Source organism: Populus nigra, chromosome 10 (assembly GCF_951802175.1).
Source record: "Populus nigra chromosome 10, ddPopNigr1.1, whole genome shotgun sequence".
NCBI lineage: Eukaryota > Viridiplantae > Streptophyta > Magnoliopsida > Malpighiales > Salicaceae > Populus > Populus nigra.
In genome coordinates this window covers 16,616,382-16,631,167 of record NC_084861.1, presented here as the reverse complement: position 1 = coordinate 16,631,167, position 14,786 = coordinate 16,616,382, and the positions used below count along the sequence as shown (strand labels likewise).

At 36.6% G+C, this 14,786-nt stretch overlaps 3 protein-coding genes across 6 annotated transcripts; 2 read left to right on the top strand and 1 right to left on the bottom strand.

The window, feature by feature from the left end:
• Nucleotides 1–2,312: 2,312 nt before the first annotated feature.
• LOC133705053 (uncharacterized) lies at nucleotides 2,313–8,677 on the top strand. Of its 4 annotated transcripts, none has more exons than XM_062130147.1 (9): nucleotides 2,313–2,737; nucleotides 3,000–3,246; nucleotides 3,365–3,624; nucleotides 3,836–3,975; nucleotides 4,726–4,903; nucleotides 5,029–5,611; nucleotides 6,171–6,283; nucleotides 6,646–6,889; nucleotides 7,243–8,677. In XM_062130147.1, exons 1-9 carry the CDS (start codon nucleotides 2,562–2,564, stop codon nucleotides 7,465–7,467), a joined length of 2,166 nt encoding a protein of 721 aa, XP_061986131.1. In that variant the 5' UTR covers nucleotides 2,313–2,561; the 3' UTR covers nucleotides 7,468–8,677. The 4 variants fall into 4 exon arrangements, with proteins under 4 accessions (XP_061986131.1, XP_061986132.1, XP_061986133.1 ...); XM_062130149.1 differs by having other exon boundaries at nucleotides 2,597–2,737; nucleotides 2,854–3,246; XM_062130150.1 differs by having other exon boundaries at nucleotides 2,621–2,737; nucleotides 2,863–3,246.
• On the bottom strand, nucleotides 7,027–8,335 carry LOC133705055 (uncharacterized). The gene is made up of 2 exons (XM_062130152.1): nucleotides 8,063–8,335; nucleotides 7,027–7,903 (listed from the first exon to the last, which is right to left on the bottom strand). The coding sequence occupies exons 1-2, from the start codon at nucleotides 8,333–8,335 to the stop codon at nucleotides 7,772–7,774; spliced, it is 405 nt and encodes a 134-aa protein (XP_061986136.1). The 3' UTR covers nucleotides 7,027–7,771.
• Nucleotides 8,678–9,299: 622 nt separating the features above from the next.
• On the top strand, nucleotides 9,300–13,923 carry LOC133705054 (phytochrome-associated serine/threonine-protein phosphatase). The gene is made up of 10 exons (XM_062130151.1): nucleotides 9,300–9,556; nucleotides 10,035–10,181; nucleotides 10,309–10,376; nucleotides 10,790–10,847; nucleotides 12,022–12,132; nucleotides 12,304–12,354; nucleotides 12,528–12,671; nucleotides 12,776–12,871; nucleotides 12,954–13,025; nucleotides 13,397–13,923. The coding sequence occupies exons 1-10, from the start codon at nucleotides 9,476–9,478 to the stop codon at nucleotides 13,478–13,480; spliced, it is 912 nt and encodes a 303-aa protein (XP_061986135.1). The 5' UTR covers nucleotides 9,300–9,475; the 3' UTR covers nucleotides 13,481–13,923.
• Nucleotides 13,924–14,786: the final 863 nt, after the last annotated feature.

Sequence of the window (14,786 nt, the reverse complement as noted above, 5' to 3'; positions counted from 1 at the left end):
CTTATCGAAACAATATTTCATGTCACAACTTGAATATTATATTATTATCTTTTATATAAATTCTACATTCTTTTCACTCATTTTCATATAAACATCATATTTTTATGTAACATATCAATAGAATTTTCATTACTACCTTTCTTACTTATGAATCGGTTCAAACAATTATTTACATAGGATCCTAAGATTCATTTTTTTTTAATTTTATTTCGACACACTTATCCCGTGTAAACATTCACTGCATCTACAATTTAACGCAATAACACCTGGAAAAATGAAACTAAATCCATTCTGTCTCAATGGCTTTTTGGTCGACACTTAATTTCTAAGAAATTAATTCCTTGTTGTTTTTCTTTTAAATTTCACATTCAATCATAATTATAGACTTTCAACCTAATCTTCCACATCCTATAACAAAACAATTCAAAGAAATTATCCCTCCTTGAATGGCAACCAAACCTTGGCAAAAGGGTCATCATTTTTAATTAACGTGTGTAGTTTTTAATTGGTCATCATTTTTAATTAACGTGTGTAGTTTTGAATTGATATGTATGTGCTTCTGATGGTACAGGTCTATCAACCGGTCATTTATTATATGTTTAACTATTTAATTTAATTACTATTTAATTTAATTAATTTTTAATTGAATTGATATTATTTATTGCAATTAATTATTTTGGTGTCATTATTAATCTTTACAATTATAAATTTACTTATTTTTATTAATATGGATGTTCGGGTCAGCTTGCGCGTATCCTGACTAATCTCAAGGGCCATGAAGTTAACGACCATGTAAACCTCCAGTGGCCATCATATTAGTAACTATATGGCTTGAATCTGAAACCATAGGAAAACAAACTCTTAATCCCAAGCTCTTGCTACTAGGCCATCATAATAGGTAAATTTACCTATTATTAATTCTATTGGTTGTTGGCTATTATTGATGTTTTTTGTGATCATGTTAAATATTGACTTGAACTATTATTGCTGGACAAAAAGCTAAAATAGTTGAGACTAAGAGAGACTAGCGTTTTAAGAGGTCACACATGTAATATATACGTGATTTAGTGGTCGCTCTAATACTATATTAAATATTACTTTAAAAGATGTAGGTTTTTCAGTGTGTAATGCTCCACTGTTCATTATTTTATACATTATTGTGGACGGACTATGCAAAATTTTGCCTTTTTTTTTTAATTTGATCCTCAAACCTTTTTTCTTAGTGATTTAGTCATAATTGAAGACCAATTGATTTTGATTTCTTATGTAAAGGTGGAATTGAAAAAAGAATGACAAAAATGAAAAAAACACAAAACATGGGTGGCATGCCATAAGTCTCGCAAAAGATGCACTTTGGTCTTTGAACTTTACAAATCATGCAAGTTGTGCAATTTCAGTACCTCAATATTTTTCCGATTTAATTTTGTTACGAAAGTTTATTTTTGTTATTTTTTTTATCCCTAGTTGAGGGAGGAGAGAGAGAAAGGTCACTAGATTTTGGTGGTAGAGATAGGAAAGTATCATTGATACTGATTTAGACCACTGAAATAGATGATTTTTGTATCAAATGGTTTTATTTGATGAGGAAAGTTTATATTAAATGTTTTTTATCTTTAAAGTTTATAAAAAACCAGATCTAAACTCAAGTTGATTGTGGTTGTTGTGGCGGTTTTTGAGACCATATATAAGTTTATCATGGTCCTTACAATGTTTGGATCAAAAGGAGGTTGAAAAACAAGTTTTTGAGGAAAATTTTTTAAGTATGATGTGGGTGGAATCTAAACAAATCAGACGACGCGTCGTTTAATTTTTTTATTCAAAATTTTTTTGTCATTCACCCTAGTTGTAAACAAAAAAAATCAAGGGCTCAATCGGGTGTAGGTCTTGACAAAATGGGTCAAGCAGGCTAGCTTAGTTTATCAGCATCTGACCTTTGTTTTTAAATTAATGATTATATATATATATATATATATATATATTTATCTATATTATCGTTTACTTAAATAAAAAAATATAGTAAACATAACCAGATGAATGTCTCGTCAGATTAAATATTTTGATTTATATCTGTTTTTTAATTTTTAATTTTTATTTTTAGATATATTTAATAACTTTTTATTTATTTATTTACAGACATAATTCTTGATTTATTTGGTTAACATAAATTTTTTAATTTAAATTCAATTTTTTTAAACTATTAAAAAAACTTATATATATAATTTTTTTATATAGAAAATAAAAATATTTTACACGAGTCACATATATATTTCACAACCTATAATTTGTAATAATGCTATATGCGAACTACTAGAGTGAAAATTATTTTCTCAATTCTGGAAAGTAAATTTCCCACTCCATAACCCGCAAGAAAGAATAGAGGAGAAAAAAGGCGTGGAGGAGCCGGAGGGAGATGTATAACGTTGATCTGGTCCATCGTGTTCGTGATCGTGTTCGTAATCGTGCCCGTGCCCGCCAAAACACTGGTGACTAGTAAGTTAAATGGCGCGGATGATAGGATTACAATACATTGGAGTGTAATTTTAGTAAGGAGCTGAGGAGAAATGGAGACGATGATGAAGAACTTCATGAAAAGCCATCAAACCCTCTTTCACCCAACCAAATCCTCTAATACAAATAATAAAAATAATTATCAATACGACGGCGACGGAGACGGCGACGATTCAACCATTCCCCACCTCTCTCCTCTCGCTCATTCCGTACTCTCTCGCTCTTCCAAGTAATTAATCATTTCTTTATTTACATCTTTATTTCCTTCCATTCTCCATTCACTATTCTCCGTTTTCTTTCTTTACTTATTTATTTATTTTAGGCTAATTGGATTCTTTTCTTAAGTCAATTCAGCCTCGTTGATTACATACATTCTTGAATTTATTGCTGGGATTATCTATTTATTTTCAAACAAAAAAAGAAGATACCGAACAAGCATGGCATTTAATTGATGAGACATGAACCACCTGTTGTTGATGATGGTACTCCAGAATCCTTGCAGTCTCAGTGCAAGAGCTACAGCGTCGTTTTAATGTTGAGCATGAGGCTGATAGTCAGCAACTGGTCAAACATGCAAGGATTTTCCTTGAGTTTTGTTGCTATCAAGCTCTCCATCATATTATCACAACCCGTTCTGATTATTTGAGTGACAAGGACTTCCGTCGCTTCACCTATGACACGATGCTTGCTTGGGACTCGCCTACTCGTGCCCTTCCCGTTAACGATTCACCACAGAATGTGAGACGCACCCCAACCCCAACCCCTTACTTTTTGGCTGCATAGCTTTTCTTATTTCTTCTTTTTATTATTATTCAAACGCTCCATAAATTTTTTCTATTCTATTCATCAATTGTAGGAAACCAGCATCTCTTCCGGTGAACGACAAGAGGAGGATGAGGATGGCTGGTCCCTTTTTTACTCCACTAGCACTAGTATGGCTGTTCAGGTTGATGACACAACAACTGTTGGCCGAGAGGCTTTTGCCCGTATTGCTCCTGCCTGTCCTGCTGTTGCTGACGTAATAACCGTCCACAATCTTTTTGATTCGCTCACTACCTCCTCAGACAGCAGACTTCACTTTCTCATTTACGACAAATACCTTCGCAGCCTTGACAAGTATCCATTGTTCTCTTTTCATTTTATTTTTCCATTTCCTAATGGCATTGTATCGGAAATACAACAAGTTCTGTTATAAATCTCCATAAACTTTTTTACCTACCTGTCCTTGTTCCGCATCTGCCTTTCCATTTCTCTCTGTGGTTTGACTATGCAAGATGGAAGAAAATCTCAGTGTTCACTTACATTGTGGCTCCTTCTATTTCTGCAGGATTATTAGGAGCGCAAAGAACACACCAGGACCCTTGATTTCCAACCATCAGCTTGCTGAAGGAGAGGTCATCCTTGATGTTGACGGTACAGTTCCCATTCAACCTGTTCTACAGCATATTGGAATCTCAGCATGGCCAGGTGAGTTGCCAAGTGCAGAGCAAGATATCAAGGGATCAGATCAACCTCGTCATCTTTGTTGATTTTGATCTGTTAACCCTTTAATTGCATCATTTGTTGATTTTGACATGTTAATAAGCCTCAAACTGCATTTTGGATAATAATAGTGGCTTATTGTGTTGATTGTGTATGTTGTGGACACTGGTTTGTGAATGTGCCCTTTTCCACTTTCATTGATTGATAACATTTGATTACTCTATGAACATGTCCTCTTTTTAGGTCAAGTTTTTTTTACTGTTGGCTGGATCTGTTGGCAAATGTAGGTGTGACATTGACCTTGGTCATTTAAAGTTCATATTTTCAGGAAATAACACGTCTCAAATGAAAAAAAATCATGTCAATTCTCTCTCTCTCTCTCTATCTCTTTTTGACGAATTGATGATCTTGTGTATGCAAGCACAAGACTGGTTGGCATTCATCTGTGGTGACCTATTCTATTAAAGATGTCTTCACTGGCATTTCAAAGGTATTTGTATGGCTTGCCAGAGTTACACAGCTCAAATTTGTGTGAACTATAATGAATGGTTGGAGGGTTTTCTTTTGGTACCTTTTGATGCTTATATGTAGATCCTGTTACTTACAAGAACAATGTAGAGGTAGAACTTTTTGGTTTTGGGTCCGTGTGCCCTGTTCATGGATTGATTTTTTAGTTAAAATTTGTCAAGGACTCTGTTAATGCATGTCAATTTGTTTACTTTCTGTGTTGCGTAGGCCGATTGACACTGACTAATCATGCTATCTACTTTGAGTCATTGGGAGTTGGTCTATATGATAAAGCTGTTAGATATGATCTGGCATCTGATATGAAGCAGGTCATAAAACCTGAATTAACCGGACCGTTGGGTGCTCGTCTCTTTGATAAAGCTGTGATGTACAAATCAACATCTGTGTATGTTATTTGATAACCTTGCAGATTGAATTTTGATATTTTGAATAATTGACGAGCTTACATAGTAGACATGTCAAGTGTTCAACTGTCTTTAACTTTCTCTTCCTCCCTTTCTTTTGCTTCAGAGCAGAGCCTGTTTATTTTGAGTTTCCTGAATTCAAAGGCAATTCTCGACGGGACTATTGGTTGGATGTGTGTCTTGAGATCCTGCATGCGCACAGATTCATTCAAAGAAACAACTTCAATGAGACTCAGCGGTTGGAGGTACTTGCAAGGGCTATCCTGGGCATCTTTCGATGTTGTGGAGTTAGAGAAGCTCTCTGCTGCTTTTCATCTCATTACAAAACCTTGCTTGCTTTTAAACTGGCTGAAAGTCTTCCCCGGGGAGATATGATCTTGGAAACTCTGTCCAGTCGCCTGGCACTTCTGAATGCAACTCCTGTTAGTGGATCTCCACATGCAAAACAGCAATTGAGACTTTCACCGGTTGCACTTCTGACACTTTGTCAACTTGGATTTATCTTACAAAAAGAAGCAAATCTAGATGTAGAAGTTATAGCATTTGGGGATCTTTGGGCTGGTGAGACAAATCCTTTGGAAATATCTGTGAAACAGTCAATGTCAGATACTGGGAAAGCTGAAGCTGCACGGGCAACAGTGGACAAAGTGAAGGTTGAAGGGATTGATACAAATGTTGCAGTAATGAAGGTTATTATAATAGTTCCTTTAAATTCAGCTTACTAGGACAAAGTCACATATAGAATAACTGAGTTTCTAAGGTAGTAAATCTAATTGCACCACTGCTTTTATCATCATGAAAGTAGGGTTTCTTACGCTCTCCAAAAGTTTTGGTGGGCTACTTCCTCCACGCTTCTTTGGACAGGAAGCTTGATTGATCAATCAGATCTTCAGTTCGCTAGACTCCCAGGCAAAAAGAACTTTTTGAACCATTACCATGTCAAATATTACTACTTGGCTGCGATGATTTCAATCATTGTGCAGCTCTCTCTCTCTCTCTATCTCTAATTTAAGTTTCTATACTGCTGATCTTTTCAAGTGAGATAGCCTTGAAGTAAAGTATCATTTGCAGGATATTTATATGCCCCGTCCCTTGAATAGACAGTCATCTAGGTTTTATTTTTTCTGGCATTGAAGATTTTTATGATTGTGGATTTTTTCTCTGGAATTGCCATAAATATAAAGCTTATATCATCAAATTTTGCTCATTCCATTTATAATTTCTTTGTTTTTTCCTACTCCATTATAGGAATTGCTATTCCCGGTTATAGAATCAGCTGGCCGTCTCCATCATTTGGCCTCTTGGGAAGATCCTTTCAAATCGATGGTGTTTCTGGTGTTAAGCTGCTGTGCTATTTTATGGTAGTTTTTCTTAAGCAATGCTAATTGGATTATTGGTTCTTATAGAAGGATGACATAAATGTTATTCTGGAGATAATGATTTGATGGTCTGATAGTCTATGATTTTAGCATGTTGATACATTAGCGAACTAATTATTGGTACTGAATTTTATTAATTTGAAGCCTAGCATCTGCCAAACTGGATTTCTTCATGTTTTGGAGTTGTCTTATATATCCATTGATTTCTCCGCTTTTCTCATATTTCAACGAACTGCAAGTTGACATCCTTCAATGCTCATTTCTGCCATGCCATGCACATTTTCAATTCATCACAAGTGAATGGAGAAACCAACTGAAACAAAATGATTCATGATTATTTATAGGGGTTGGACCAGGTATATATTGCCATCCATTTTTGTGTGGTGTGCGGTTCTAATGTTGGTACGAAGGTATGTCAGCAAAAAGATGCCCTTAGAAGCCTTCAGGGTTACAGCTCCCCCAAATAAAAATGCTGTAGAGCGGCTGTTGACATTGCAAGAAGCCATCACAGAAGTTGAAGGACTAATTCAGACAGCAAACATTGTTCTTCTGAAGTTAAGAGCTATCTTGCTTGCAGTACTTCCCCAGGTATATGTCCTAATGGAGCTCAATCCAATCTATGTAGCATAAACTTTCTGCAATGGAGCATTTACATATTGGATGAAAGAGCTTCTGATGTGTTTCCTTAAACGTGTGTGGAATGCTTCTGTGAATAACACTTTGAGTTGAAAATCCATATACTAATAGGATAATGCATTTATTTAATAGCATAAGCATAGATGAATTACAAAATGGTCAGTTGGTAGTCAATACCTATGAAATCAGAAGCTGCAAAACAAAGCTTTTCTCATTTGAAAGTGTACATGTGGACAGGAAGTCTGAGAATAGCCAAGTCCTGTTTCATGATAAACTTGCTAATTGATGCCTCCCCTTTATGCCAGGCCACAGAAAGGGTTGCTCTATTGCTGGTTTTCGTAGCTGCTGTGCTTGCATTTGTGCCTCTGCAGCATCTGATTCTCTTGGTATTTCTAGAAGCTTTCACAAGGGAAATGCCTTACAGAAAAGAAAGCAGTGATAGGTGGCTGAGACGATTAAGAGAATGGTGGGTCAGGATACCAGTCGCTCCTGTTCAGCTCATCAAACAGGATGACAAGAAATGGAAATGAATTATCCAAGACCGATTCTTCTGCAAGTTGTAAATGCTGAAGCACATAGATGTTTTGCTAAAGGAATTACATACTGTATAGAAAGGAAGCAGAGGTCCTCCTCCTTTAAAAGGCCTGGAAAGTAAAAAGGCCATTGCATGATGGTATGATTTTGAACACCATACGTTTAACATTTAAAATTTGAGTTACAGAAAGAAACAAGGACCCGTCCTGCCTGCAAATTTTGGCATGAAATAATTCCAGAGTTGCTGTACAAAACCTAGGCCGAGGCATTCTAAAAGGGATGGATGATCTATTTCCATCGTCAAACATTATCAGGCCAAAACTCGCGAAAGAAACCCCGCTCAAATTCCTTATCCTGTAAACGCTTCTCCAGCTCCTGCATCTTCCTTTGTTTCTTAGACAGTGCCTTGGATTTCCTTGAAGAAGAGCGATCCTGCAATTCACAAAAACGGGATGACATCATTGTTAGTTGTTGTTATCAAGATAAAAGAGTTGATCAATCCAAAAAGACCACAAACTAGTAGAGTGATGGTGAAAGTCGGGATAGCAACAGCTAATTTTTATTTTGTTAGAAAGAGAAAAGAACCCTAACCTGGCTGGTTTTGTCCTTGGAGGAAGAGGAAGAAGAAGAAGCCGGGGCAGAAGAAGACTCGGTCGTGTTATTCTTCTTCACAAGTAATTTCTTATTATGATCAGCCCCAAGTCCACGCTTGTTATTCTTCAAATATGTTTGCACAGGCTCCAATCTCCCCTGCTCAGAAATCCCAAGGCCAGTTCCTTCCTTCCACCCGTGCTTCTTCAAGAGCTGAAAGCCAATGTTAGAGGAATCAATGGCTGTTGTTGAACCCCTAAATTGATCTCCCATCTTTTTTCAAAAAAGAAAAAAATCAACCCAAACCCAGATCCGATTGACACTGCAATCAAGAGTGGTGGTATCGGTTAAGAAGTAAGAATACGACGTGAAGACCCACGCCCAACACAAGAGAAATAACAAGGAAAGATTTCAGGATGGTCGGTTCCCCTCTTCTCTGGTGGATTTGTTGATCTGAGGCGGCTCCGCATCGCGTGTCCGGACCTTTTAAGGCCCAACCCACTCTCGGGCCAACTCAAGTATTATTTCTTTTTCACATCGAATACATGTTTATTGTAGCCATGCAAGTATTTATTTTGAAAGAGTCTTTGATATGGGGTTTGATTCGAGGACAAATTAATGCTTTTGATTTCAAAATATACTTACTCTCTTAAAAAAAAAAAAGAATGGACTCAAAATTGTGTTTGAATTTACAAGTTCAAAAAATAATAATAAAAATCTAAGTTTACAGTTCATTCATTTGGTTAACTTGTTATTGAAATTTTTCGGTGATTAATGAATATTATAAAATGAATTTAATTTTTAATTATTAACATAAAAATATAAAATTTAAATGAGCATTTATAAACTAACTAGATGGATCAAAGCTTTTATTGAGCAGAAATACTCTTTGGAGTATTTGCTAGTGAAATTTATATGGGCAGAAAGAATGGTTTTCATTTTCCCTATTTGGAAGTAAATAATAATAATAAAAATATATATATTAAAGGGATTAACCGTCCGGGAACATGTTTGGAATAATATTTTTTTTATAATTTTAAATTATATAATAATCCCTGCCACTCTTAATCACCCTCTAAAAAATACCATCCCACCACCACGTATATGGCTGTACGGGACGGTATGGTATAGTATAGTAGGAGCCTAGGAGGGCCTCCGCCTCCACTCTTGTCATGCTCCGATAAAAATAAATAAATAAATAAATTTAAAAAAGAAAAGAAAAGAAAGAAATAGAAAAAACTATTGTGGAAATCAAAAATAGTATTTGGAGCAGGCGAAGAAATAGATCTATTCAACTTGTATTCAGAGGAGACCACCCCTTCCCCTCTGTAGTAGTGGATTGATTGAACTATTAGAAGGAGAGAGAGAAAAAAGAGAAGGGGAAGATCAGCATCAGCGTCATCGTCAGTAGTGATGGATTTGGATCAATGGATAGCGAAGGTTAAAGAAGGACAGCATCTTTTGGAAGACGAGCTCCAGCTTCTCTGCGAATACGTATATTCTTTATACTCTCTCTCTCTCTCTCTCTCTTCTAGGGTTTCTTTCTTTCTTTCTTTCCGATATGCACATGCATCTATGCTTTTAGTAACTAAGGAAGTAGTTGAATTCAATTAGGGTTTATCCGCCGCACCCTTCTTCACGGATTGATTCATTTTGTTCCAACCCTACTACTCTTGCTTTGTCTTTTCGTGCTTTCAATACTTTCGTTTTCTTGGCTAGCCAATTAATTCTAGACTAGCGCCTCCTCACACTAGGGCTTTTCATCTCTCAAGATGATCGAAACCCTTCCTGCAATTGATGCTACTCTTTGCTTTTTCAATAAATTTCATGTCAAGGCGCTTACTTAGTTCAATTCTTTCATTTCGTGTTATTCTTTGGTATTCAGAATGCATTCATTTTGATTGTTTTCCTTTTACTGTATATAATAGTATTTCTTCTTCTTCTTTTTATATATAAATAATTAAATACACAGGTAAAAGAGATCCTCATTGAGGAGTCCAATGTGCAGCCCGTTAACAGCCCTGTCACTGTCTGTGGTGATATTCATGGCCAGTTTCATGATCTTATGAAACTTTTCCAGACTGGGGGTCATGTACCCGAGACTAATTACATTTTTATGGTAACTAACTTGTATACTCTCCGTATGATAAATCCCACTTTAATGTCATTTTTGTGCCATATTATTGCTTCTTTTTAATGTCATTTTTTTTTTGGAGTTCACTTAAATATTCCCGATGCTTTGGCAGGGCGATTTTGTTGATCGAGGTTATAATAGTCTTGAAGTATTCACTATTCTTTTGCTTCTCAAAGCAAGGTACATTCTTGTTTCTGTGCTTGTCATGCCTTTGTTCCATGTTGCTGCTGCATTGATATACCATTATGTGATTCAATGCATACCCTTCTTCCTGCCAAAACAACTACTTAGCTTTTACAATAAAAAAAATTTGGTCCCATTAGATTAGGCCAAATTATTACAAGGCCTCCAAAGGCCATATGGGAATTTGTCATCTCGATCTTTGTTAACTTTGCAACTTGAAATCCATTAGAAGTTGCCACCTGGTCTCCTTAGTAGCTCAAATTCTGAAGACCAGAAGCTGGTCAGGCTATTTCCAGCTGCTATATCATTCACCCACTAAGTTGTGATGAATGAATCTTAGATTTTTTGCTTATGTTTTTGATGAACCTAGTTAATTTTGCTATTTTCTATATCTTTGGTTGTGTTTGTAGATACCCAGCTAATATTACACTTTTGCGTGGAAATCATGAAAGCAGGCAACTAACACAGGTATGTTTTAAGTTGGACAACAACCATTATCATGTGCAAGAAAGTGATGTGTAATACTCCACCATTATTTGTCTAAGATAATGTGAATTCTGGCTTTAGTAGCTATCATTATTCATAAGAAACCTGACAGAGCTTTTGATTTCCATGAGCAGAGTTAAGTTACAAATGGCCATGCCCGTTGGGCATGATGGTTACTCAATGGCTAAGAACTGTCCCTATAAGTTTAATTTAATACTGGAATAACCAAATGTTATTGGGGGAGAAGGGAGGTACATTCTTCCAGGATTACACTCTCATTTGCACTAGCCTATGATAACAAGAAAATGGTAATTAAGGGGTCATTAGTGCACTCTTTAAACTTAATCAAGTATGATAATGAGATGCCCAAGAAGGGAAGTGGACTATCAATTTGGGATAGAGGGTTTGCCACACTGCTGTTGGACATTGTAAAGCATGAACACTTTGGAATTCCTTTTAGTTAATGGAAGTATTTAAAAACTTTCAGGTGTAGAAACATGATATGGTTTTAATAACTTGCAAGTTAAATTTAGAATGTTGCTCAGATACCAAATATATTTGTTAGGCCGCCAAAATTACTTTAGTTTCAAGGCAATCCATTTAGGTTGACTTATTTGGTTAATTTATGAAGAATACTGTAATTCATGCATATTTTGGTTGCTCAAATGGTCAAACTAATTCATCCAAACTTAGGTTTGAGGTTCACATATGTCCATTCTTTTGTGCTAATAGATACAGGAACTTTGAGAACACGAGTCTGAAATGTTGTGGGATATCCTCAGTGCTGGTGTCAAATCTGTTTGGGTTTTAAGGCATGTTGTTGAGTATTGCCAAAAGTGATAACAAGCTTGGAAAAGCTCCAGTTCTGCTAGTTCTGGGTGCCATCATTAAAATAATAAAATCACTTTACAGTCATAAAGAATTATTTATAAATTAGATTTCCACTGATCTTTATGATGATATGCTGATGTGGAGGTTTCTTATGGAATCCAGCCCCAATCTTGTGTATCTAAACTGCTATGATGAAAAGAAACGTGTAAATTGTTGTGTTTCATTCCAAATGTTCTCAATTTTCCAAGAGGGAAATTCTGCTTTCTTGACAATTTCCCTTTGGATTGTAATCTATGCTATAAGGTATAACTTTTATCCCTGTCAGGTATATGGTTTCTATGATGAGTGCCAGAGGAAGTATGGGAATGCCAATGCATGGCGGTATTGTACTGATGTTTTTGATTATCTGACACTATCAGCAATTATAGATGGCACTGTAAGTGTAATCACCCTGCGGCAACCCATCTCTCTCTCTCTCTCTCTCTCTCTCTGTCTCTGAATACTGCAGTCCTTTTCCTCTCTAGATCTCTGTTTATTTATGTAGATGGGTCTGTATTTGCATCTGCTTCATTAACGGTGAAACTTGATGTTGTTTTTAATCCTCTAGGTGCTTTGCGTCCATGGTGGTCTTTCTCCTGACATCCGAACTATCGATCAGGTGTTTTTCTTTTCTTTGTAGTAGTTTAGCTGAAGAATCGTGCATTTCGGCAATACACAATGTAGAGAGAGAGGGAGTCTCCATTGGGGTGCAGTATGTTGGACTATAATTTCCTGCTGCTTTTTTTCCTCATGGTTTGTACTGATACATTTGTTTTCCCTATCACATGGCAGATAAGAGTAATTGAACGGAATTGTGAGATTCCACATGAAGGGCCATTCTGTGATCTCATGTGGAGTGATCCTGAAGATATAGAGACATGGGCAGTTAGCCCCCGAGGAGCAGGTTGGCTTTTTGGGTCTAGGGTCACTTCTGAGGTAATGAACCTGACCTCTCATAGGAACATGTCCCATTCACTGTAAACAAATTTCATATTGATCTGACAGTTGGTTTTTCTTTTTTTCTTTTTTTTTCCCCGTAGTTCAATCACATTAACAATCTTGATCTGGTATGTCGAGCGCACCAACTTGTACAAGAAGGTCTCAAGTACATGTTTCAAGATAAAGGCTTAGTCACTGTATGTACTCTGAAACTTAAATTCATATGCTGTCAAACATATCCAAGCCAGCTTGGTAATTTTTGGTCTGTAAAATTTTCAGGTCTGGTCTGCACCAAATTACTGTTACCGTTGTGGAAATGTAGCTTCTATATTGAGCTTCAATGAGAATATGGTGAGTATAAGAGACCAGTATACTGCCTATGTTTTTTTGTTTGATCAAGGGAGGCATGCTATTATTGGTTGCATGGAAAACATTTTCATTGCAAGTGAGAAAAAAGAGAGCTTATCGCATTTGTTGCCTTCTTTTATTCAATGATGCATGATATTTAGTAGTCTGTTCTTGGTAATTTTTTTAATTTAGAGATGATTTATGTGCATGCTTAATAAGGTCATTGCTAAGTTATGAAGTTACTATTCTAAAGAATTATGTTGCACTGCTGCACCTTCATGTTTTCAAACCCAATATACCCTTGTCAGTGTCCTTGTTTTCTGCTTGTGAATTCAGTTGGTTCATATGTATTCATATTTTGTGTCGTTTCATAGGAGAGGGAAGTGAAGTTTTTTACAGAAACGGAGGAAAACAACCAGATGAGAGGGCCCAGGACAGGAGTTCCATATTTCTTATGATTGGGGAGAATAAGTTGCTGCATTACTTGTAAGATCATGGAAGCACCGTTGCTGCTTATCTTGGAAGACATTTATTTAATGTTGGGGGACTGGAGAGTACGTCATTGTTTACATGCTCGCAGATGGACCTTCCATTTGGGCTTGGGGTGGAGCCTCTCCCATTCTCCCAAGGCTTCTACTGGGGATTTGTTGCCTGTGTATTAGAGTTTTCTTTCTTCTTTCTTCTCTTTTTTTTTTTTTTTTCTAATTTATGCATGGGTTATTTGTTAGATAGCGTCGTTTTATTCCAGGATGTTGAATTTCGTTGTGTACCAGTCTACTGTTTTACCAAAGCTTCTTTCACTAAGTTGGATTTCTGCGGAGTACCTTGATTGGTTGGAAGTGAAGAAGCAATATGTTTCTTCAAAATTTCCAAATTAAAGTTTCCATGGCAAGTTGACTTATGAGGAGGGGGGGGGGGGGGGATAAAGCGATTATGATGAGGTATCATAAATTTCTCTCTTATTTTTTCCCCGTCCGTTATCTAATTCAAATAATGCGTGTTCCCTCCTGAGAATTCCTTTTCCTGCTTCTGGAGATCAATTTCTTAGTGGTCATTGTACATTTTACTTTTCTATGCTTTTTATCTGGAATTAAAACTTAATTCTAAGTAATTGGCATAGAAGCTTTTCCACAAGCTGTTCAGTATCATCAACATAGCCAACTGAGCTAGGTTGTGAGAAGCTATGTTAAATTGCTATCGAGCTGCAATAACCGTTCTTGGGAAAGGCGAGGGTGCATCTTCAGTCTTCATGCTCAGGATACTAGCAAACCAGAAGCTGCGTGCTCTCGAGAAATTGCAACACAATGTTCTATAGAAAATGCTTGGTTTGGGGTGGCAGGTCAAGTTTCCACATTCTCTTCCTGTTAATGTCAATGGCAGGGTATCATCTCTCGAGCTAGAGGCGAGGAATTTAATAGGCAAAGCATGTCAACAGACGAACGTGGAAAGCGCATCCTAATAATCAGTGCGCAGGAAGGCAAGTCACCAATAAGCTTTCATCACAGAAGAAAAATAGCAAGCCTCAAATAAAAGCAAAAACCGCAAACTGGAATAATTTATTCGAAGGAAAGTCGAAAGCGAGAGGGAAACCATTGCAAGATGAAAATTGATATCAACATGCCGGTTCATGCCACCATTCCCCTGCACAAAACATCATGCGGGCGCCGCCCAGAGCACAAACCCCATTAAAGCTTATGCCTAGTTGCAGGAGGTACGTAAATAAAAGGCCAACAATGATAATATGGTATTCTTACCATGCATGCA